The sequence below is a fragment of the Rhinatrema bivittatum genome, chromosome 1 (genome assembly GCF_901001135.1).
Source record: "Rhinatrema bivittatum chromosome 1, aRhiBiv1.1, whole genome shotgun sequence".
NCBI classification, from domain to species: Eukaryota; Metazoa; Chordata; class Amphibia; order Gymnophiona; family Rhinatrematidae; genus Rhinatrema; species Rhinatrema bivittatum.
This window is the reverse complement of record NC_042615.1, coordinates 589,494,991-589,520,137: the sequence shown is the minus strand read 5'-3', so window position 1 is coordinate 589,520,137 and position 25,147 is coordinate 589,494,991. Positions and strand designations below refer to the sequence as shown.

General features: G+C 42.8%; 1 protein-coding gene across 1 annotated transcript; it reads left to right on the top strand.

Annotated features, from left to right (window-relative positions):
- Window positions 1-12,816: 12,816 nt before the first annotated feature.
- Window positions 12,817-16,204, top strand: LOC115100499. The gene is made up of 2 exons (XM_029618992.1): window positions 12,817-14,354; window positions 16,162-16,204. Exons 1-2 carry the CDS (start codon window positions 13,287-13,289, stop codon window positions 16,168-16,170), a joined length of 1,077 nt encoding a protein of 358 aa, XP_029474852.1. The 5' UTR covers window positions 12,817-13,286; the 3' UTR covers window positions 16,171-16,204.
- The last annotated feature ends 8,943 nt before the right edge of the window (window positions 16,205-25,147 follow it).

Genomic DNA, 25,147 nt, shown 5'->3' with positions numbered 1-25,147 from the left:
CTTAACAAATGCTTTATGGACCTGATGCTATTAATTGTGAGTCAAACACGTAAAATATCCCAAGAAATAAAACAACAGTCTGACATCATGTTGGAGTCTTTAAAAAGTAGTGTAGCATTAGATCTTTTTGATAACACCTTGCAGGAGTTCAAGCGTAACATGGAAAAGTTTAAAGAGGAAATTAAAACCACCAAAATTGAAAAATTCCACAGAGATGAAGGGGATTACAAGAAAGGGCTCATTTACCCCTGGTTAAATCAAGAAGCTAAGCCAAGAAAAGTCATGTTCAATACGTCAGACAATTCATCAGGAAGCGATGAAGAACCCCCTTTAGGGGACGCTTCAAAACCCTCATATCAGCGAGGGCAGCGAGGTCAAACATACCGGGGCAGAAGGAGAGGGTCCGAAATTACCAGCAAGCAGAGTGGAACCGACCGAAAACCAGGTCACAGTACCCTTCCAACAAACAACCCCCAGGACAGATGGATTGGCTGCCACATCAGCAGTAATCAACATATCGGGCAACCCCTTGTCAGCACTGGAAGAACAAGTACTGAACAAAGGGCTGAATTTTGTACCCACACAAAGACACGATCCCTTTCAGTTCCGCTGTGATTTTCACAAATTCATTCGGCAGCTTCAGAGGAAAATTTATTTATCTCAATCTCCAATAGTAAATTCACCATCAGCTATCACTCCTGTTGTAAAACTGAAATCGAAATGGAGCCCGCCGCCACCGGGAGATGCAGCGATTAATACTTTTTTCACATTGGTGATGCATGATATTGAAAATATTGAAAAATTAAATTGTCACTCTTATTTCAATTTATCCAAAGAGGAATCACAGGCACTCCATCAATTACAAGATAGAAAGGACATAGTAATAAAACCAGCTGATAAGGGAGGAGCGGTTGTAGTGATGAACACTTCAGCATACATTGAGGAAGTACAACGCCAACTTTCAAATACAGCATTTTATCAAGAACTTGATGAAGTTCCAACCGATACCATCCTAGCAGAGATAACACGCATAGTTGAATATGGGTATCAACAGAATTTTCTCACAAAGAGTGAAAGTGATTTCCTGATCAACAAACATCCCAGGATCCCAATACTATACATTGTACCAAAGATCCATAAGAATCTCCAACATCCTCCTGGAAGACCCATAGTTTCGGCTAAAGAATCAGTATTAGAACCGATCTCCATCTTTTTGGATAAATTACTACAACCGTTCGTGTCGCAAGCACCCTCATATATTAAGGACACGTCCCACATGCTTCAATTCTTATCGACCATAACATTGTCAAGTCAGAGCTTGTTAGTCACCATGGACATAGAATCGCTGTATACAGTAATTCCTCAAGATGAATAACTCACGGTAATATCAGCTGTCTTAAAGACTCGTCCAAGTCCCCAAAGAATACCAACCTCGTACATTATTGAATTATTAGATCTAGCTCTGAGCCACAACTACTTTTCTTTTCAAGATAAGTTCTATTTACAAATCCGTGGAACCGCCATGGGGGCCGCCATGGCTCCAGATGTTGCAAATTTATTTGTAACAGCATTCGAAAATCAATACATTCAACAACATCCATGGTCTCTATCCTTGAAACATTGGAAAAGATATATAGATGACGTGTTCATTATATGGGAAGGATCACAGACAGCCCTTCAGGAATTCCATCTCTGGCTTAATTCATTGAATTCATGCCTCAAATTCACCATGAATTTTCATGATCAACAAATATCATACCTGGATATTCTCATCACCAAAAATGAAGACTCTGTCATTACCACTCTGTATCGAAAACCCAGTGACCGCAACAATCTTTTAAGATTCAATAGTTTTCACCCGACCACATTCAAGTTAAATTTACCCGTTGGTCAGTTCATGCGTATACGGTGATTGTGCACAGACAATTCGGAATTTAAGAAACAGTCTCAAATCTTGGCAGAAAGATTTTTGCAACGAGGATATCCACTGTCGAGCGTCAAAAAAGCTTACCAACGAGCCCTTTACTCCAACAGGGAATTTATGCTTTTGCCAAGACAACACGAGGATTCAAACCAACAGACCATGGTGATGAGGCACACACTGGCCACCCCAAAGATCAGTAGAGCCATCCGGAGACACTGGGCAATTCTCCAAGAAATCCATCCTTCATTCAAGGAACCTATTCGGATCGCTTATTCTCGAGGCAGAAATATTAAAGACCAAGTGGTTCATTCCAGCCTCCACAAGTCCCTGAATGTCGAGGATACAATTATGGCCTGTGTAAATTGTGCCCATTGTGCTTTAAAATCTTTACAGACTGTCATTACTTTACCATCAGGTCGGACAATCCCCCTGCCTCAAGCAACATGCAAATCTTCTTTTGTTGTGTATGCCATTTTTTGTCCGTGCCCACTTATTTATGTGGGCATGACTAAGCGCCCGTTCAGAACCAGATTGACTGAACATAAATGCTGCATCAACACGGGGCGAATTGAAGAACAGTTGGTGACACATTTCAGAGATCATAATCACAATTTCTCTGATATCAAATGGATCATTTTAGAAATCATTCATCCACATTGGAGAAAGGGAGACCGAATTAAAAAATTGCAACAATGTGAGCAACGATGGATTTTCGAATTACACACAGTGACCCCTGGTGGGCTCAATAAGGAAATTGAGTGGATTCACTTCATGTGAATCCACTCCCCTGTCAAATCAGTTATACAGGTGTGGTTGGGTGATACTATAAAATCAGCCTAGATCTCGCGGCAATTCAGTAGAATGCCGGTAAGAGCACTAGGCGACCAAACGCGGTAAGAGAAGACTACAATCATGCTTAATTTACAATTCATTTGGGAGGTGCACATTTTCTGTTAAAAAATGTCAGTGCAAAAAGTATATGCAAAAAATACATGTGGTTTCACATCTATTGTCATTTTCGTAGGCATTACATACTGCATGAATTAGACGAAAGCCAACATGAAGGCATTTAAACATTGAAGAAATTTTGGCGGGAATTAACCTTGCGTTTTTAAGCCCAAATCTTCCGATTAGGACAGAGTCCCTGAAGCAGCACAACTGCGAAACGTACGTCGGACTACAGGAGCTCGAAGTTACACGAGCACCTTTGATCGGAAATCCCTGCCCACTAAGCACGGCAGTGTTGAAAATAGAGGTTTGGAAGCGCGGTGACGCTCTGCACAAGTGAGTGAAGGTAACAGCTCGGAAGCGCGGCGGCGCTCCGCTCAAGTAAGGCAATTCCGCTTCTAACATCATTAAAAGACATTTTATTATAAATGGACAAAAAATGAATAAAAAAAAGCAAATTAAATAAAGTAGAAAATTGAAGCAATTCAAAAGACTGTATCGGACCGATGATTAAAAGTGACCCATTGTGGTTGAAAGCGTGGCTTACTGCCTGAATCAACCAAGGGTGGTATGATGGTCCACATAGTGAGATAAATTTCTGCACATAAAAGTTTAAAAAATCTTTTGCAACGTGTGTTGTGAGATGCTGAATTGGGCCCATATACTGTTCATAACATTATTTCTTTACCATTTAACCTGCCAGTAATTATGTAATATCTGCCATTAGAGTCAGCTAATTCAGAATTATATTGGAAATTTAAGGATTTATGAAATAAGATTGGAACCTCTCCTTTTTTTCCTTTAGCCGGTGAGTAATAAGCTTGCCCCACTCAGTCGCGGCATAACGTCTTACTTTCAGCGGCTGACAGGTGTATCTCCTGTAGGCATGCAATATCTATGTGATTTCTGCGTAAATGTTGTATCACCTTTGCCCTTTTAATGGGATTACCTAGTCCATTCACGTTTAAGCTTGCGAATCTCAGTGTAGGGGGAGACATGGCCCATCCCTAGAAAAAACCATATGTGAACAATAATGCTGCAATATTATTAGCCCAAGAGCCCCCCAACTCAGGCTCTTTGGCCACTGTTTCACCATAGAACAACAATCAGTGCTTTATTCTTGTGCTGTAAAATGTCTAGTAGAGCTATATACAGATTTCTACTCCCCTTTCCCCCACTTCCCCACCTCCCCTCCCCCCAACCCCTCTCCCCCTCCCTCCCCCTCTTCCTCCCAACACTCATAGCTATAGTTCCTTCCTTGAATCATTAGGAAGGTGTAAGGACCACCAAGAAATGTGCCCGGGCACCCTCCAGCATTAGTTGACCTATAGCTAATAGAAATATTTGTCGTCATATAGAGCAAAGAAATATGAAATGAAAAAAAAAAGAAAAAGTTCATTGTCCTCAACTTCATTGAGCACCACCCTACCCAATTAGTGTACCTAACCTTTCACATTGTACTGCCCCATCTGAATAAGATTTGCAAGTCGTGGTCTTCATATTAGCGGACTAGGGACTTGCTGCAAGTATAGAAGTAATGTTAGTGCCTTGTCCGCCATCCATGATCCGGATCATCCTCGGATATTCTATGTAGCTGGGCAAGACTTTCGTCCAACACCGTCTATATGCTGCAACACGCTGGAACGTCATGACATCATCAATGGTCCTTGCCTCGTAACATGCATTCTTAGTCTCTAATACAACTGTTTAAAACTGATTAATTGAACTCCGTTAACTCGAGAACTGAAACCACAATATTCAAATATTATCAGTCCCTCAAAGTTGCATCGACTAAGTCCAGTATCAGTCATCATAAGGGGCTTGTAGCCTATCATGCAATTAATTACTATCGCAAGATGACCTGAAAAAAGTCCATAAAGATCAAAGCCATCATGGGGTAAACTTTCATTCTCCAGTGAGCCCTTCCGCAAAGGACTTTGCCTCCAGGAGTGTTTTGAAGATATGTGCCGAGCCCGCATACCATATTTCCAAGTTAGCAGGGTATTGTATTTGGAATTTAATGTTTCGGTGGTATAGGTCGGTACAGAGTAGGCCGAAAGATTTCCACTTCAGTGAAAGCTGGGCAGAGAAATCCTGGAAAATTCACACAGGTACTCCTTGGTAGGCCAGGTCCTTTTTGGAACGAGATGCCTGCAGTATTTTTTTGTTTCTTAGTCCAGTTCAATATGCAAGCGATTACCAAACGGGGCCTCTTTTAAACCTCCTGCCTTCTTCCCAGCCTGTGAGCCCTTTTGATGCAAAGTTTCCCTGCCAGGTCAGTGAGCGATAGTGCCTCTGGCATCCGTGTTTCTAAAAATTGAACTAAGTTTTGTTCCTCGATGGACTCCGGCAGAGCAGTAATTCGGATATTATTTCTTCGTGCCCTATTTTCATTGTCATCCAATTTGTCGGCACATTCTTGAGCTGATTTCTCAAGGGTCTTCACTTTCTGAGCCAGAGCCATGTTTTCTTCCTCTAAACTGGTTATACGGGTCTCAGCATGCTCCATTCTCGGGGGGAGATCCTCGATCATTTTTTTAAGTTCCTGGAATTGAGATGTTAAGTCAGTGAACCGGGAATCAAGAGCATTCACTACCGCTGCGGTGACTTAAGCCATTAAATCGCTTGAGGGGTCTGTCAGCGGCGAGCTCGGCATGTCACTCGTGGTTGGAGAGGGAGTATTACGACCGACTGCTGACGCCATTTTGTCAAGGACGTCCTTGTTTTTTTTCTTCTCCTTTTTACCCCCTCCCCCTTAAGGGCATAGCGGCTTGTGACTTTAGCATGTATTTATCTTTGGACATGTACCTCCACTATAATTCAGTTTGGTTGTTGACCTGCTTCTGTAAAAGGCTGATTTCTTGTTGTTTAGTAGGAGGGTGCCCGGAGCCAAACCAGAACACGTCTGTTCAGCTACACCACATCACGTGACCGCATCCCCTTCCACCTTTATTATTTTATTATTTTAATTTTATTTATATTAAATATTTTTATTTTCAAAATGTTTTCACTTGTGTTTATGTTGTTTTTATATATAAAACAAAAAAAAAAACCCTAAATGGGGAAAAAGCACTAATGTTGAATGTTGAAGATAAAATTAAAAAATGTTTTATTAATAGAGAATTAAAATAAAAGAACAGTTTCTAAATACACTGGGGTAGATTTTAAGAGGTACAGATTTACATGTTTAATCTTTTGAAAATCTGGCCCATTGTTTCTATTTCCCTGAATACATAAATATGCAATCAGCTGTGCAAGTTAATACATATACAAACATAAAGGGCCGGATTTTCAAACCTCTATGCATGTAAAGGGGGTTACGCATGCTGGTCCTATTTTATAAAGGCCTGGCGACGCACGTAAAGCCCCAGGATGCGTCTAAGTCCCGGGCTTTGAAAAAGGTGCGGGAAGGGGGTGAGGCGGGTGCGGGGTGGGGTGTAACGGGGGGCAGATCGGGGCCAGAGGCCTCTGGCACAGCTGCCATTTGCCGCTGTGTCAGAGGATAACGTGCCGGCAGACTGCCGGCACGTTATCCTCTGACACAGCGGCAAATTCCTTTAACTTACCTTTTGCGCCTGCAGGGAGCAGGCACAAAAGGTAAGTTAAAGGAATTGGAGGGTTAGGATATGGCTAGGGGGCGGGAGGGTTAGGGGAAGGGGTGGGAAGGTTAGATTAGGGGGAAGGGAACGGAGGAAGGCCGCAGGCGTCGGCACGCACAAGATGCACTAGTGTGTACACCCTTGCGCGCACCAACCCCCAATTTTATAACGTGTGCGCATGTGCGCACGCATGTTATAAAATCGGGCGTACCTTTGAAAATTTACACCAAAGATTTTGTGTTTAGAAAACAATACAGAAAGTAAATAAATTAAAGCCTGATCAATGTTAAATAAATAGTATGTACTTATACAAGAGGTAGCACTAAAACACATAACACTAAAGTACAATGTTCTACTGCTGTCTGTTGTGTACATATACAAAGAAATTACTCTAAAGTAAATAACACCAATATATAATGCTGTTTTGCTGAAGAACACACTCATCACAGACTAATACAAGTGTGTGCACACTTACTGACTAAAGTGCACATTAACACTCATACATTGTAATTCACACAATAAAAAAATGTTCTTATGAACTATGTTGTATCATTTGCTCGGTTTGATAGAAAATCCCCTTTCAATAAAGTATGTATTCATAAGCTATAATGTGTTATTTCATGGGTCAGATGGAACAACCCCAACAAGACCCTGGTTTCACCGATGAAGACTTCCTCAGGGAGGGCCCCTGGAGGAAAACACAATGAAAAATCTGTAGTGAAATGGGAAAAAATGTGTCAGTAAACTTTTAAAAAACATCTTCTCTCATGAGGCCAAAGAAAACGTCCTTTAGATAAATGTTTAAAAAACTATGAACCTATTTCTAGAAGGCTGTCCCCGATACAGGTAAACAGGAAGAATGAAACCTGTGCATATCAAACAGATATTTGATATAATAAATTTTTGCACATATAAACCCATATACAGAATTTTAAATGAAGTAGGAAATAAACCCTAGCAGGCAGCTGGTTGATGGGTTATTGCTCAATATAGAAGTACATTGTTTATGTCACAACAGTTGTTACTTTGTCAGAAAATATCTTAATATTTTGTGCTTTATTGATAATTACTTATATTTAGTGAAGTCAGTAATCAATTAGCCATAAAGAAACATGTTAGCATTTAATACCCATAAGCCTTTACTTTTAAAAGCCATGACATTGGTCATGGCTGTGCTGAAAAAGCTTCAGCACATAGCTTTCACCTTTCCCCTACTTAAAACCTCAAGATTTCACCTTTGTCCCACTTTCAGACTTTGAGAGTACAGTTGTTTACCACTTTCTCTTATCTCAAGTAAGAAAGCACCTGCATTTTATGACATTGAGCATCCTAACGCAGGTGTCATGATTGACCACCCTAAAAACAGATGGCCAGCCAATTAAGTGTGACAGAAAGGAGTGAAAAAGATTTTCTCTTAGAACTACAAAAGAAATCCAATTAAAAATCAAAAATGGGCGAAGCTATAAACAGAATAAAATATAGATGTGTTGATGGAAGTGTAACAGCGACCCTGGATCAAAGGGTCTTAAGTGTATAAAACAGTGGCAGTTTGAGGGAGAGGGAGAGGTGCTACTTAGACTTTCTTCGCACGTGATTGAGAGAGACACAGAGCGGGGTGCTTCAGAAAAATTGGTAAATATAATTTTTTATTCAAGTATATGAGAACCTTTAAATTGCTATTGTTTCTACATTGGCAGATGTATTAGAAATGTATTAATTTCTAAAAAGATGACATTAATAGACATTTATCTGATATTAATAATTTCAATCACTTTTTTAATGGTTCTTGCATTGATTGTAGGATATACTCTGGTAAAATTAAGATTTGAACATAAAAGTGATTCTTAGTCATTTAGAGATATTTATTCATGCCTTTCTGTATCTGTGAAATAAAGAAAATATTTTTACAATAAACTGACTGGTTTATTTATGCATGATGTGCTGCAAGAATTAAAGGTTAATAAAAAATTTCTGTGGTAGATTCGAACACACCTCTGAAAGTAAACTTTTTTGTCTCAAGGCAGAAAGGGTAGGGAAATAGAAGTGGAAGTGGGATATTTTATCAAGGCAGGATTCCCTGGTTTTAAATTCTGCTAAGGGTAAAAGCCTCAATACTTCCATTCAAAATTTACCACATGGCGCCCAACGTGGTTTAAATCTCCTGTAGAATTAAATATTATTTTCCAGTCATGTAATTTTGCCTTTTGCAGCAGTTTTTATAATTGGTTGCAATGGCTGACCCTTATAGAATTAGAGCTTCTCAAGAAGCAACGTTCCGTAAGTGGGTTGAAGCCAATCATATCAGGGAAGATCAGTCCTTTGTCCTGCATTTACAAGTGGCCAGTGACTCGTCACCGTGCTTTCATGTTGACATTTGTCGTTTAAAAGCTCTTACTGCACAGGGCAGACACCAGGGGCTAAATAGAAGAGCGGAAGAGGATTTTGTTCCTTTTGCTCTCCCTGATTGTCAGATGTCTTTTTCACTTGGTAAATGCTTATTTGTAGAGAATCCGGTAATTCCGGTTTCTGAAAAAAGAGGGGGCTTGGCGTTCACTGAACCGCGTCCGCCTCTTGATGCTATTTTGTCCTTTGATGCCCCGCCTGTGGATCAAATTCCGGCAGGGAAAAAGAATGCGTTTTACAATGCCCTATTGCACTGCTTTCAAACGCTCAGAGATCATTACGGACAAACCTCGTTTTCTTTGGGGACGCCTGGAGAATTCGGGACCCGTAGTGAGATTGATCGAAAAGCAGATAGAGTAAGGCGGGCTTTGGGGACGCTTCCAGCTGATGTTAATCTGATACCTGAACATCTGGCCACTAGACTAGTCGCGCTTGAAGCTGTTACTGGTGCCTGTAATTCTCGTACCAGACATTATATTATTTCTACTCTGATGCCACAGAATTTGGTTCCTCCCCCCTCATTCTGCGATAGCTGGGGCAGTTATTACGGGTGGACTTATCGTTCGATATTTGGGAAACCGTTAATCACAAATCTCGGTGAAGTGCTGCGTCATATTTTGCAAAAGTTTGGTATTTCAGCTGCATATTCTCTTGGCATGCTGGTTACTATGAGTAATTTTGATCAAGTATGGGAGATTTTAAAAGACGTCATGCCTGATACCTCTATTCGTATTGATCTTAGTAATCGTTTAAGTGCATTGGCCCCGGCAGATCGACATGAGCAGTTCCCATTCATTATCCAGCAAGTCTTCGAGGCGGCTGGTCGTCCATTAATCCCTTCTAAGCCTCTTAAACAGGCTCAGCTAGGGTCTGACAGACCCAGGGAAAGGGGCAGAGAGATCCAGCGCACTCAGCCTGAGAAAACTTCAAGACGGGTGAGTTTTCATTTTAGGAATCCTTCTTCCCAGGATAGAAATCAGAGGGACTATAGGGGGTTTGGGAATTCTAGGCAGGATTATACACCCCCCCCTCCACGAAATCCCTCTAATACTGGGTGGGTTCCCCGCTATCCTGTGAGGGATAATCGTGGGACCCCTCCTGCCCGCTTTCCAGCTCCTGAGAAACCTCCAGCGGTGTCCGGAGCTGTAACTAAGGCGGACCGCCCTCCCCCTTCTTCTCACAAAAAGCCTGTGAAGCGAGCCACTTTCCATGGCAATGCTGGCTCCACGTCTAAACCCCCTGTGGATCCAGAATAAGGAGCAGGGTGATCTATTTGTGGGCATGATGGACTCAGGTACTACTATTAATATCCTGACTAGAGAATGGGATACAATTCAATATTTAAATGAAAGTGTCACAATTACTATGTTTGCAGGGAAGCATTCTCAAGCTCCCTTAGCGACTGTAGAAATCTTTTCCCCTTACTTCAAAGGGTCCCGTACCATAAAAGTGGCATGTTTATTTGATGAGGAGGATCCTTTTGCAATTTATTTCACACAGGCTGCTGTGCCTGTTTTGCCTTCTATGATGTTGGAGGACCCCCTTTATGGCTTTGAGGCTGTAAAAGCTTCATTTTCTCCTCAGCTCAAATCCATCATTGGAGAGGCTGAGCTGCAGAATTTGTTTACTGAATGGCTTAAGTTAGGAGTCGTTCAGCTCTATCATACCCACACTGGTTTAGTGCAGACCCCTAAGCCGATAGAGATAGTTTTAAATAAGCCTTTCAGTCCTCAAAAACAGTATCCTGTCCATAAGAAATTCTACAATGATTTAAATATTATTATTTCTCAGAAACTTACTCAGGGTGTTTTAATTGAGGAATATTCTGAATTTAATTCACCCCTCCTTCCTGTGCCCAAACCAAATGGGAGTACTCGTATGGTCATTGACTATAGAGTACTTAACGCCTCTTCTGAGACAGTTGCGGCTCAGACGTTGAATCCTGCATCTACAATTGATAATTTGCCACGTCCTAGGTGGAAAGCCACCTTGGATCTAGCTAATGGTTTTTGGAGTATTCCGATTAGCACTTCCCCTGTCACTGCATTCACATTCAGGGGTAAGCAGTATCAGTATACCAGGCTCCCTCAGGGTTTTAAAAATTCCCCTGTTTTATTTTCTGCTGCCGTTGAGGAACTCCTTCAGCGACATAACATTGATAATGCTGTTCCTTATGTTGATGATATATATCTGGCTTCTGATAAGCTGGATGTGCTTTGGGATTCTGTAGTTCAACTAATACAGGTACTGGGTGAGGAAGGCTTTGTAGTTAATTTTGCCAAAGCCAGAATTGGTTTTGAGGAAGTTAAGTTTCTGGGATTTTTAATCAGGGTGGCAGGTGCTAGCCTTGCCCCCACCCTCCAAGAAAAGATTATATCCTTCCCGGTGCCTAAGACATCTCGCCAATTGCAAGTAATCATGGGGACACTTAATTTTGCACGTAAAACTGTGCCTAGTTTTGCCTCATTAGCAGCCCCCTTGTATGATTTGCTTAAAGGAGATGCCGTTGTGGCACGTGATTGGACTGCTGTTCATTCTGAATGTTTGAGAGCGCTGCAAGAGGCTGTCAAGGTTTCAGCCCCTTTGGCGCACCGTAAATCATCTAAAGATTTAGATGTCACGTTGCAGGTTTCTGATTCTCATTTCTTGGCTACAATCAGTAACCATGCTGAATCTCAGCCCATATGTTATATTACACATACTTTCTCTCAGCCTGAGAGGAAATTTAATATTGTGGAGCGTACACTGACGGCTGTCAGATATTGCCTGTCTAAAGTCTCTGCTCTTGCTCAGGGTAAGATTATTCATTGTTATACTGGGATTCCTCAGTTACAGGCTGTCTCTCGCCATTCCCTCCCAGAGAGTAGGGCTCTCTCCACACGCTGGGTGCAATGGCGTGCTGATCAATATAGAGACGATGTGCAATTCCATTATCAGAATGGTTTGGCTGATTCTGACATTATTTTAACTTGTGAGGATCTTTGCTTAACTACTGAGACGGATAGGCTCCTTCCTCCTATTTATCAGAAGGTTCAATTGGTAATTTTTACTGATGGTTCTGCCACACCCTCGGGTGACTATCTTACTGCATTTTTTGCTGGTGCGGCTAATGTTATTTTAACTCCTAATAAAAGGGGTCAGTGGAAAGTCTTTGCCACACATACATGGCGATTAGGTGATATGAGTTCACAGCAGGCGGAGCTGATTGCCTTTCAAAAGGCTTTGACACATATTGAGCAAACGCCCAATTTGGATCCTGAAAGATCCGTTATGGTTTGTTCTGATTCTACATATGTGGTGTCTGGGTTTAATTCACATATGAAAGTGTGGGAAAACAGTGACTTTTTAGATGTTACAGGCAAGCCTATTGCACACAGAGCTCACTGGAGATTAATTTTTTCTATTTCACAGAAACTTACTGTGCAGGTGCTTGTCTTGCATGTGCCTGCTCACCAGACCGTGGGCTGGTACTCTCGTTACAATTCTTTGGCAGATGAAGCAGCTAAATTGGCTGCCTCTCAGCAAGAGATAACTGTAAGGGCACGTCTTGCTAGGCATGGCTCCTTACATTTGAATGCGGCTACTTTGTGCCAGCATTCAGATGGGGTTTTGACTAGAAGTCAGGCAAAGAAAATGGTCAGTGACTGTTTGGATTGTCAGCGCACAAATCCCAAACGGACTGGACACCCTTATGTTGAGGGGATACTTCCACGGGGAATTAGACCAGGGCAGGTGGTCTATATGGATCATGTTGGTCCCCTTACTTCTTCCCGTGGTTACAGACATATTTTGGTTGTACTTGATTCCTTTACTGGCTTTGTGTTTCTATTTGCACAGAAACGCATTACTGCTATTGTGACTGTTAACCGTCTGGCTATTGTATTTGGTATTTTGCCTTTTCAGTTTCTTTGCACAGACGGCGGTCCAGCCTTTAAAAAATGCTGAGGTTGAGACCTTTTGTGCTGATCATAGCGTTACTCATCGATTCTCCTACCCACATCGTCCAGAATCTAATGGAATGGTTGAAAGGATTAATGGTGAGGTTAAGCGTAGTCTGCAAATTTTTGCTTTGCAATCTAACCCCAGTAATTGGTACCTTCATCTTCCGGAGATCCAAATCCGGATTAATAGTACCATAACTGCCAATCATGAAGCTCCCGCTATGTCTCTCTTTGGGTTCTCTATGCTTGAAAATATGGCCTCCTCAGAAGCTATGGTTACTTCTGACAAGGCCTCTCGGAGTCCAAATCCTTTTCAGATTGGTTCCGTAGTTTTGAGCAAAACGCATGTTCGTGGCTCTTTAGAACCATACTGGTCTAATCCCTTTATTGTTACAGAACTTCTAGGTGACTCGGGACTGTTGCTTTCTGACTCTGAGGATCCAAAGAATAGGAAAGTTGTGTCCATTAGAGATGTCAAGTTGGTATCCGAGACATTGGGGTTTTCCGGTACCAGAGCCTCGGTTCAACCCCCAGCCTCTGCTGCATCCGCAGTTTCCGCTGATGCCAATGGGTCAGGAGGATCTACCGCTGCCCAGCGCTCCCACTGCTCCAGCAATTGATGTCATTCTCAGCGGTGACATGGCTGTGCCTACCCCGGAGCAGGACGATCAGGTCGTTCTCAGTGTAGCTTGTCCCGCATCTGAGCGTCCTCCATGTTTCACTCGCTTTCAGCAGAAGCTTTTGCTTGCATGCTGTATGGTTTGTTCCCCAATCAGTACCTTTTTGCATGCTGTGTTTCTTTTTTACAGACCTTATTGTAAGTATGTTATTGCTTGCTGGGTGCTTTTAATTATTGCATCTCCTATCTCACTATTTTATCTCTTATCTAATACCCAGCTGCATTCCACCTTTTCTCCCGCAGCTTCACAGGAGCTCCGTTATTCACACTCACATGTCAGTAAGCGCTCACCTTCTGAGCCTTTGTCTCTTCTGGCAGTGCCTTTGCCTTCTGGTGTTATTCTTGTTCCATACCATGGCTGGCTGGTGCAAGATCCTGTTTTATTGCATATTGATGTTCCTTTCAGGTTTTACACTCACCAGGTTTGGCAAGGCATCTCTCCGGAGTCCCTGCCTGCGGGTCTAGAGTCCAGACTTGTTGCTCTGTTTCTGCAGCTGGAGCGTTCCTCCCTGCAGCTTTCTTCCATCACTTCGGAATCTCCTCTTGATGGCTTCCGTGCAGAGTTCTGTTCGATTAGATATCAGAACTTGTTCCTGGGTTTCAGAGCAGTGAGTGTCAATCTTACTGGGATCCTTGAAACTCCATCCTGGAAACTGCAGCACTGCTCTCAACCACATATTGGTGCTTCTGAACAGTTCCAGCGGCTGTTTGCCCTTCGTCCTTGTTTTCATAATGGATCTTGTGCCTGCATCAATCCCCTTTCGAAGGTGCCTCTGGAGGACTCCTTGTCTGGCTCTAATTATGAATTTTCAGGTTTGATTAAAGGTCTCATTTTCTCCTGGATGGACATCTTTCCTGAGGTAACTCTTTCTTACGCTAATTATTCCACATGGGGGGGAGAGGATACAGGATTCCCCCTTCCAATGATTAAGGACTCTCTGTCTTATGTTTGTAGACTACCTTATGAAATTCTGTTTTTAAATAGTACACATTATCATGTCTTTTGTGATGAATTGCCTGTCTCTTTTACACATTGGCGTGGAATTTCTTTTTATAATTTATCTTTGTGGAATAATGCGTGTGGGAATAATCCATTCTTTTGTACCCGTTCCTCGTCCACCCAGACAAATTGCTTTTGTTGCCCTAGTTGGCAATATCAGGTTAATCTTTGTAATAAAAGGTTTTCTAATAGGGTATGGGGACCCTTCTTTACTCAGGAGGCTAATTTTTTTCAAAATGCACCTATGCTAGGCCGGTCTTTGACCGCTGCCTGTATCAGGGGTTTAGCTGAGGGGTTAAATGACACTCAGGTTACTTCTGTGTTAGATTTAATTGTACAGACAAAATGGCTGAATGACTCATTTCCCTTGCCCGCTTGGGTGATGAGAACAGCCAACAGAAAGCGCAGGAATGCTTTGAAACAGGAGGTTCAAAATACATTCCTTAATCTTAATGATAGAATTAAAACTGCTATAAAAGGTATTCAATCCAATGAATATCAGCTAAGAGCAGGTATTTTTCAATTAAGGGATTACTTAGCTCAAACCTTACAGTTAGGGATTGATGCCATATCCACAACTGATGAGAAAATACAGGTTCTAGCAAGAATAGAACAGCTTACTCACTTTATTGATGGTCTTACTTCCCCAAAACCCAAATGGGGAGACCTTCAATTGGGAAAAATATTAGAGGAAATAAACCTCACAGCTGAGCAAATTCAGTATGCCCATGTTGAGGCTTCACAAGTTATTTTGCAGGTCAGCAAACATGAAATGGGAAAAAGAACCATGGGCAACCTTAGGTTCAACCCTAGTACAAGGGGTCAGACGTATCTTTCTCCCAATCACTACTCAGGTCTATAAACGTTGCTGGGAAATCCAGAACTTTGGTCAGTTCTTGGAAAGCTCAAATGGAAGCAACACCTGGATTAAAACAATTAAAATCTTTGAACCAACCCACTTGTGTATTAATAATGCTGGTTATCACTGGATCATAGCACAAGGTTGTCACAAAGTTCCTGTAACTGTGTGTAATTCCCTGGTGCAGGTCTCTAATACTTGCCTCACACTAGAGGGAGAAGCTGATTGTCCTCTAGAACCGAATCCCGGTCCTCTAGTAGAAGTTTTTTTGAAATTACCCAATGGATCTTATATCCTTCGGTCAAACAAAGCACAGTGTGGGTTTCAACCGGGAATATTGTATTTAGTTACTGCACTATCTGTCATTAAGTGTGGACCGTGGGAGTTTTATCCTACACTTAGTGCCCGGTTAACTGAAACAATAAAGTACATGGAATTTAAACCAGTACAATTCACTGAGTTAAAAATGTTATTGACTCATGTTTTAAATGTAAATGTATTATTAAGAAATTTGTCTTCACTTTGGTTAATGTCAGAGGATGAGTTTTTACAGCATCTGAGAATGATAGAACTAACAGCTAGTGAATGGGAGCTGATCCTAGACGAGCTACTGAAGCCAGAGGTATTTTCAAATGCCCTGGGTCGTGCTTTTTCTGGATTAGTGGGTGGAATAGCTAAAACAGCTGTTGGTGTAGTTAAAACCATAATGGAAGGGGCAGGTGGACTCCTTCATGACTTAGGGATCAATTTATTCCCATTAATCCTGGGAATCATAGTAATAATTGGTGTTCTTTTCTTCTGTCTTAAGAGAAATTAGAACGAAGAGCAGCGAACCAGAAATGGCAGGTGTAACTCAAAGATACATATTCCAGCTAATCCTAGGAAGAATGCGATGATTGTCTGCCTGGGACCTGATCTCATAAATGAGTATGCTGATTATGGAAGCTGGATGTATTCAGAAAACAATCCTGATACATGTGCACCTTATTATCTGCATAAAAACTGTGATATTTTATTTAAGTTCCCACAATATTCCTATTGCTGGACTTGGCCAAGAAGACTGGCATCTGTTCGTGAAGCACTACGAAGAACCTTGAGTGCTCACATTTGTCAGTGTGCTCCCTGGGAACTTGTGCCCTGCTACTTCAATATCTACTCTTTGGCAGAATATCAATTAGGATATGGACATGGCCTATCAAATGCCAATCCTGTTGCTTCAGATGGAAATTCAAGAGCCTCCAGCCCGGGGTTAAGCTCGAATTGGTTTCCAGTACCTAGTCCACCGTCTTTTGTGACGGATGAAGAATTAGATCCAATACACCTTGCTCCGGCTAATTCTCTAACAGACGAAGGACAAGACTTTATGCTTTGGCTGAATGCAGCTCTCTCCTCTGAGGATGATCAATCAGTCATTCTCCAACATCAGCAACCAAATCCTACTCAAGATTCTGCTCCGACTAGACCAGCAGTGGAAGGCGAGCAAACAGATTCCAATATCTATAATTAGTCAGACTGACTTCACAGATATCTGAAACGTCTGATCCGGCTGGATCTACTGAGAACTGTGAATAACTGTCTATTATTGACTGGACTGGTATGTGTCTTATTCAAAATGCACCTTGCCATTTCAGGATCGTAGCTCGTCAATTGGTAAGTATAATAGGCATTTAATGCCCACAGATCCCTACACATGATGGAATCAGTGATGACACATCACAGATTTCTGACCCATAAAGATTATTTTAATTATGAACCCTCATCTTATTTGACTGGATGAGTAGCTTCAAATTTAAAATTTACATTCCCTGGGTATGAATGTTCTCTATTTCCCATAAGGAAATATTGAGAAACTCTTTATATCTGGTTATTATTAGAAACTAACTCAGATTTGTCAACTCATATCTCTTTATATTCAATTTGGTAATGTAACCAATTTTTATTACACTTGTATTATTACATTTGATTTTCACTTGTATCTATGCAATGTTGAGCACTGACACAACTTATTATATGTAGTTTATTGTGTGATTATTTTCCCCCAGGCTTATTAGTGCCTTACTGATTTATATGTACCTAGCTATGTCTAGTATTTGTTTTACTGACTCCATGGGGGGGTGTCAGAAAATATCTTAATATTTTGTGCTTTATTGATAATTACTTATATTTAGTGAAGTCAGTAATCAATTAGCCATAAAGAAACATGTTAGCATTTAATACCCATAAGCCTTTACTTTTAAAAGCCATGACATTGGTCATGGCTGTGCTGAAAAAGCTTCAGCACATAGCTTTCACCTTTCCCCTACTTAAAACCTCAAGATTTCACCTTTGTCCCACTTTCAGACTTTGAGAGTACAGTTGTTTACCACTTTCTCTTATCTCAAGTAAGAAAGCACCTGCATTTTATGACATTGAGCATCCTAACGCAGGTGTCATGATTGACCACCCTAAAAACAGATGGCCAGCCAATTAAGTGTGACAGAAAGGAGTGAAAAAGATTTTCTCTTAGAACTACAAAAGAAATCCAATTAAAAATCAAAAATGGGCGAAGCTATAAACAGAATAAAATATAGATGTGTTGATGGAAGTGTAACAGCGACCCTGGATCAAAGGGTCTTAAGTGTATAAAACAGTGGCAGTTTGAGGGAGAGGGAGAGGTGCTACTTAGACTTTCTTCGCACGTGATTGAGAGAGACACAGAGCGGGGGTGCTTCAGAAAAATTGGTAAATATAATTTTTTATTCAAGTATATGAGAACCTTTAAATTGCTATTGTTTCTACATTGGCAGATGTATTAGAAATGTATTAATTTCTAAAAAGATGACATTAATAGACATTTATCTGATATTAATAATTTCAATCACTTTTTTAATGGTTCTTGCATTGATTGTAGGATATACTCTGGTAAAATTAAGATTTGAACATAAAAGTGATTCTTAGTCATTTAGAGATATTTATTCATGCCTTTCTGTATCTGTGAAATAAAGAAAATATTTTTACAATAAACTGACTGGTTTATTTATGCATGATGTGCTGCAAGAATTAAAGGTTAATAAAAAATTTCTGTGGTAGATTCGAACACACCTCTGAAAGTAAACTTTTTTGTCTCAAGGCAGAAAGGGTAGGGAAATAGAAGTGGAAGTGGGATATTTTATCAAGGCAGGATTCCCTGGTTTTAAATTCTGCTAAGGGTAAAAGCCTCAATACTTCCATTCAAAATTTACCACAACTTCACTGCAAGAGAAACTTCTTAGTAGAGCTGAGGCTGGAAAAACATTAAACCAAAATGTCAGAAAACAGTATAATAACTTACGACAGTTACTCCCCTGTGGATGGGAAGTGAGACAGGGTTTACCAAGAGTGCTCATTTACATAACAAAACTTACTTGAAAAGAGTTTTGAATTGTAAAAAGAAGAAGAAAAACTGAAACAGAACTGCTGGCCATACTGATGAAGGAAAAACAGGGAATGAGAGTAGTTTGCATGCCTCCTTAATTAAAAATTAAAGGTCAAATAGTGGCAACTCACAATAATGAAATATTACCTGAAAATATTCTGTGGGTGCTGACAGACAGAGAAGCACTTAACGCCTTGAGAAGCCAATAAACTTAATGGCGTCGGTTAGCTCCCACAGGAGGTAATCATGCACCTTGAAACCAAGATTTAAGTGCTCAAGTATAAGAGATAGTTTCTATGGATTAGAAAGAAAAGAAAAGTATTGAAAAATCAGGATAGACTGTGATATTTGAGAACATCACCTAAGCCATTCCACAGTGGTGTCCATGATGGAGGAGAAACACCAGAGAACTGCGACCTTCCTTCTGCTACCGAACCACAAGTAGAAATCACAAAGAAGTGGACCCTTGTCACAGCACATCTGGGCATTATATGAGATCTGAAGGTCATGTGCTGAGGTATGCTCAATCAGAGCAATTCCAGCTGCCAAAGAAAGACAGATAAAGGTAGGAGTAAACCAACTGTTTTTACCATGCTGTCCAGATTAAAAATTATGGGTGAGAGCATACAACAAAGCTAAAAGGGAAGAAAAAAGAGCAACAAAAAAAAAAAAAGGGGGTGGGGTGGGGGGAAGAAATACAAAAGGAGGGGAGGGAGTAGAGAATAAGAGAGATGAATTGAGAAAGGGAAGAAAAATACAGATATGGAATGAGGGCTCACTCAACTGACACGGCAAGTTAAAACAACCCCGTGTACTCAGAAGTTCAGATGAAAGCTTCCCATTTAATCATAGAGTTTAAACCATTTGGGGCTAAAGTCTGCCAAGTATAGATATTAGGGATGTGAATCGTTTTTTGACGATTTAAAATATCGTCCGATATATTTTAAATCGTCAAAAATCGTTAGAGCCACGATACAATAACAATTCCCCCGATTTATCATCAAAAAATCGTAAATCGGGGGAAGGGGGAGGGGAAGGGGGAGGGCGGGAAAACCGGCACACTAAAACACCCTAAAACCCACCCCGACCCTTTAAAATAAATCCCCCACCCTCCCGAACCCCCCCAAAATGCCTTAAATTACCTGGGGGTCCAGCGGGGGTCCGGAATGACCTCCTGCAATCGAATTATGTTGTCTTCAGCCGGCGCCATTTTGCGTACGGAAAAACGATTCGCGGCAGGAGATCGTTCCCGGACCCCTGCTGGACCCCCAGGGACTTTTGGCCAGCTTGGGGGGCCTCCTGACCCCCACAAGACTTGCCAAAAGTCCAGCATGGGTCCGGAACGACCTCCTGCAGTCAAATCGTGTTGTCTATGGCCGGCGCCATTTTGCGCCACCATTTTGCAAAATGGCGGCGCAAAATGGCGCCGGATGAAGACAATACGATTTGATTGCAGGAGGTCGTTCCGGACCCCTGCTGGACCCCCAGGTAATTTAAGGCATTTTGGGGGGGGTTTCGGGAGGGTGGGGGATTTATTTTAAAGGGTCGGGGTGGGTTTTAGGGTGTTTTAGTGTGCCGGTTCATGATTTTAACGATTTTAACGATATTTTAAAAACCCAAACGGCGACGATACAATTCCCTCCCCCTCCCAGCCGAAATCGATCATTAAGACGATCGAGGACACGATTCACATCTCTAATAGATATATTTCTGTTCACACCATGATAGCTGTAACGAAATGGGACCACCTCTGGCATTGGAGAACCGTTGAAAGATGAAAGATTTTAATTGATCAATAGAATGACCATAATCCATCCAATGTTTTACTAAAGGGGCTTCTAGTTTTTGCGTGTGAATGCTGCTTTTAGGTTGAATAATCCATGTACGTATTGAGAGCCTGGTGTTACCTATATACAGTTTAGCACAGGGGCAGATAGAGGCATGTGTGACCTGTGTTGTATCACAAACAAAATGACCTCTGATCTCATGAGATAATGGTAAAAACTGATGATTAAAAACCTGGATTTGATGTACATTACCACAGACCGAACAATGTGTGTATTCAATAGGGATGTGAATTGTTTTTTGACGATTTAAAATATCGTCCGATATATTTTAAATCATCAAAAACCGTTAGGGCCACGATACAATACCAATTCCCCTGATTTATCGTCAAAAAATCGTAAATCGGGGGAAGGGGGAGGGCAGGAATACCGGCACATTAAAACCCCCTAAAACCCACCCCCGACCCTTTAAATTAAATCCCCCACCCTCCCGAACCCCCCCCCCAAATGCCTTAAATTACCCTGGGGTCCAGCGGCGGTCCGTAGCTAAATCGGGGGAAGGGGGAGGGCAGGAAAACCGGCACACTAAAACCCCCTAAAACCCACCCCAACCCTTTAAATTAAATCCCCCACACTCCCGAACCCCCCCAAATGCCTTAAATTACCCTGGGGTAGAGTGGCGGTCCGAAACGGCCTCCTGCTATTGAATCACGTCGTCTTCAGCCGGCGCCATTTTGCAAAATGGCCACCGCAAAATGGCAGCGGCCATAGACCAACACGATTCGACTGCTGGAGGTCATTCCGGACCCCCGCTGGACTTTTGGCAAGTCTTGTGGGGGCGCGTATGGCCGGCGCCATTATCCGTACGGGAAACGATTTGCGGCAGGAAATCGCTCAAGGACCCCCGCTGGACCCCCAGGAACTTTTGGCCAGCTTGGGGGGGCCTCCTGACCCCCACAAGACTTGCCAAAAGTCCAGCGGGGGTCCGGAATGACCTCCAGCAGTTGAATCGTGTTGGTCTATGGCCGCCGCCATTTTGCGGTGGCCATTTTGCAAAATGGCGCCGGCTGAAGACGACGCGATTCAATAGCAGGAGGCCGTTTCGGACCGCCGCTCTACCCCAGGGTAATTTAAGGCATTTGGGGGGGGGGGATTTAATTTAAAGGGTCGGGGGTGGGTTTTAGGGGGTTTTAGTGTGCCGGTTTTCCTGCCCTCCCCCTTCCCCCGATTTAGCTACGGACCGCCGCTGGACCCCAGGGTAATTTAAAGCATTTGGGGGGGGGGGTTCGGGAGGGTGGGGGATTTAATTTAAAGGGTCGGGGGTGGGTTTTAGGGGGTTTTAGTGTGCCGGCTCACGATTTTAACGATTTTCACGATACTTTACACACCCAAACGGCAACAATACGATTCCCTCCCCCTCCCAGCCAAAATCGATCGTTAAGAAGATCGAGGACACGATTCACATCTCTAGTATTCAAACTGCCCAAAAGCCTCTGTGGGGGGACTGTAACAGGGGCATGGGTTAACAAGTATGTTGCGTAAATTATGGCCTCTGGTACGGGTAAGCATAGGTTTGTTTTGAAAAATCTGATACAGTGTCAAGGCATGCCAGTGCTTCAAACTGATTTCTTGACTCATGTGTGACCTAGATGAAAACGGAAGCTCGCACACTAACTGGTCAGTAGGGGAACAATGGTGAGTATGTGTTGCATCTGTCGGTCCTATACGGCTTTGCCCCATTTGCTTCACCTTGTTCTTGGCCCCTTCCGCTTACCTTAGGAAAATGGCTACTGCTGCGTCTACAAGCCGCCCTCTCCAGCATCCCCGGAATGGCTATGGTGCTGCCTCACACCATGCTCCTCCCAAGGCCCTACTAGGGTGTGTGCGCACGCGCTACCCACGTCTTTATTCCAGCATTGACCTGAACCTCGGGGGCGTCCCCCTCAAGTGATGTCACGCCATCTGGGTATATAGCCTGAACTTTGTTGCTAGCTCGTTGAGTTAGCAAAGGATTGGTTTCAGCCGGTCTTAGCTACTCTGCCGCTTCCGTGCTGCTGCTGGAAGCTCTCTCTCTGCCCTTCGGGGTATTGACTAACCTGGGTACCCGCTCCTCAGGGGCCCTCTGCTTTATTTCAGGTACCTTTCAGGGATCAGGTACTCGCTCCTCGAGGGCCTGCTCTCCCTGCCTCGGTGCCAGTACCATCTACTTCAGCCTGGTGGAATCACCTACCTACAGCTACCATCTAGTGAGTAATCTAACTCTCAGTCTGTCTCATCTACAGCATTGCCTTGCTGGGAAACCTACACCGGAAGTCCACTATATCATCAGGGTGAGAAGTGTCCCCTCTGCCTAGGGTCCTGAGACTGCTACATCCAGACTACCTCAATACTGCCACCTCTGGTGGTATCTAGCAAGCTGTATAATAAAAGAACAAATTCTGTGTTTGTGCATCTTTAGTCTAGCCCAGTACTGTGGCTCCCCACGGGGCTCCTCCCTGTGGGCATGGTCATCTGCCACAGTACCCAAGAATCCACCCAAACACCGCTAAAACCCTAACAGTATGTAGTAAGAGATCACGATTAGCATAAAGATTGCATTTATAGGCTCATTTAATAGCTTTTAAGGAATAATCCCTCTCTAAAAAGTGGACGTGCATCTTTTGGGCTTGTGCTTTATAGTCAAGAAGTTTCACATATGCGTCTGAGTCTCAAATATTGCCTCACTGGTATATTGGTACACAATAAAAGAACAAATTCTGTGTTTGTGCTTCTTGAGTCCAGCCCAGTACTGTGACTCCCCATGGGGCTCCTCCCTGTGGGCATGGTCATCTGCCACAGTACCCAAGAATCCACTCAAACACCGCTAAACCCTAACAGATTGCTAACTCCATGGATTTGGCTCAGCTCATCGCATTGCAGGCCATTCCAGGCCTGGTCCAGCGAATCTCCGAACAGCAGAATGCGCTGGAGAATTTGACTGCTGCATTCGACCATCTGCACACACAGATGAACTTACCACCAACACATGTAAAGAAGTTACATTGCCAGAAGTGACGGTCAAGACTAATGTACCTCTATCTGCTCCAACATGCTTCTCGGGGGAAGTTTGGAAATGTAGAGGTTTTATTAACCAGTGTGCATGCACTTTTCCCTGCAACCTAGCCATTTTCCTACAGCTTATGCCAAGACCACCTATATCCTGTCTTACCTGGATGGAAAAGCATTGGCTTGGGCCACTTCGCTGTGGGAGCGTGATGATCCTATTCTACATGATCTTGCCGGATTCCTTGAGCTGTTCAAATCAGTTTTTGATGACTCTGCTTGGCATACCGTTGCAAGATCTTCATTGGTTCACCTGAAGCAAGGTACCAAACCTTTAGCTAACTTCTCTATCGAATTCAAGACACTGGCATCTGAATTACATTGGGACCCTAAATGCCTGAGGACCATCTTTTTCGAAGGACTGAACTCTTGTTTGAAAGACGAGCTTGCAGCTTGTGAAATGCCTGAGACCTTGGATGAACTGGTGAAGTTGGTAACTAGGATTGATCGCCAACTTCGTGACAAGGTTTAAGAGACCAAGACTCCCAGAAGACCCTGTCAGGGTGAAGCTCAAGTTAAGTCCACACACAGGCCTGTTCCCTCAGGTCCCATTGCTGGCGAAGAAGAACCAATGCAATTAGGCCACAGCCACCTGACGTCAAAAGAGAGAAAAACTCAGAAGAAATTGGGGTTGTGCATGTATTGTGGGCAAGCTGGCCATACTGTTCAAATATGCCCTATATATCTGGGAAACTGGCAGACCTAAGTCCTGTGGGAGAACTCTTCTTAGGTCTTACTGCACCCTCTCCTCCACTCTCTCTTCCTGTATCCTTGATCTGCGGACCCTTAGAGTATCAGACTCTTGTCCTAGTGGACTCAGGGGCAGGAGGTAATTTCATTTTACAACGACTAGTGGAGCACTTGCGGATGCCCACTACCCCCATGACGTCTTCACTACTCCTATCTTCAATTCATGGAGAGCCCTTACCGGGCGAAGTAACCCAATTCACCAAACAAGTATGTCTACGGACCGGTGCTCTCCATTCTGAAACCATCTCCTTCTTTGTTTTAGAGAAGGCCATGCACCCTATAGATCTGGGGCTGCCATGGCTGCAGCAGCATATGCCTCAATTCAATTGGGCCATTCTGGAGCTTTCACGTTGGGGTCCAGATTGCCATGGTAAATGTCTGATGGAGGTCACTCCTATACCCTGCATGCCAACTACCCCATTGATGCCTGGGTTGCCGCCTCAAAACGCCTCAATACACATCATTTCAAGATTTTTTTTCTAAAGAAGCTGCAGACGTACTACCGCCACACAGACCCTATGACGTGCCATCAACTTGAAGCCTAACACTGAACCACCCAAAGGCTGGTCTTCCCTCTCTCCGTGGTAGAGAATAAATCCATGTCCGAATATATTCAGGAGAATCTTCAAAAAGACTTCATAAGACCCTCCAAGTCTCCCGTTGGCGCAGACTTCTTCTTTGTGGGGAAGAAGGACGGAACGTTGCGTCCATGTATAGATTACAGGGGTCTTAATGAGATAACAGTGAAAGATCTCTAACCCTAC

Excerpts from the sequence above, each read along its gene's own strand:
- LOC115100499 (XM_029618992.1), top strand. The coding sequence starts at position 13,287 with ATGTCAAGTTGGTATCCGAGACATTGGGGTTTTCCGGTACCAGAGCCT.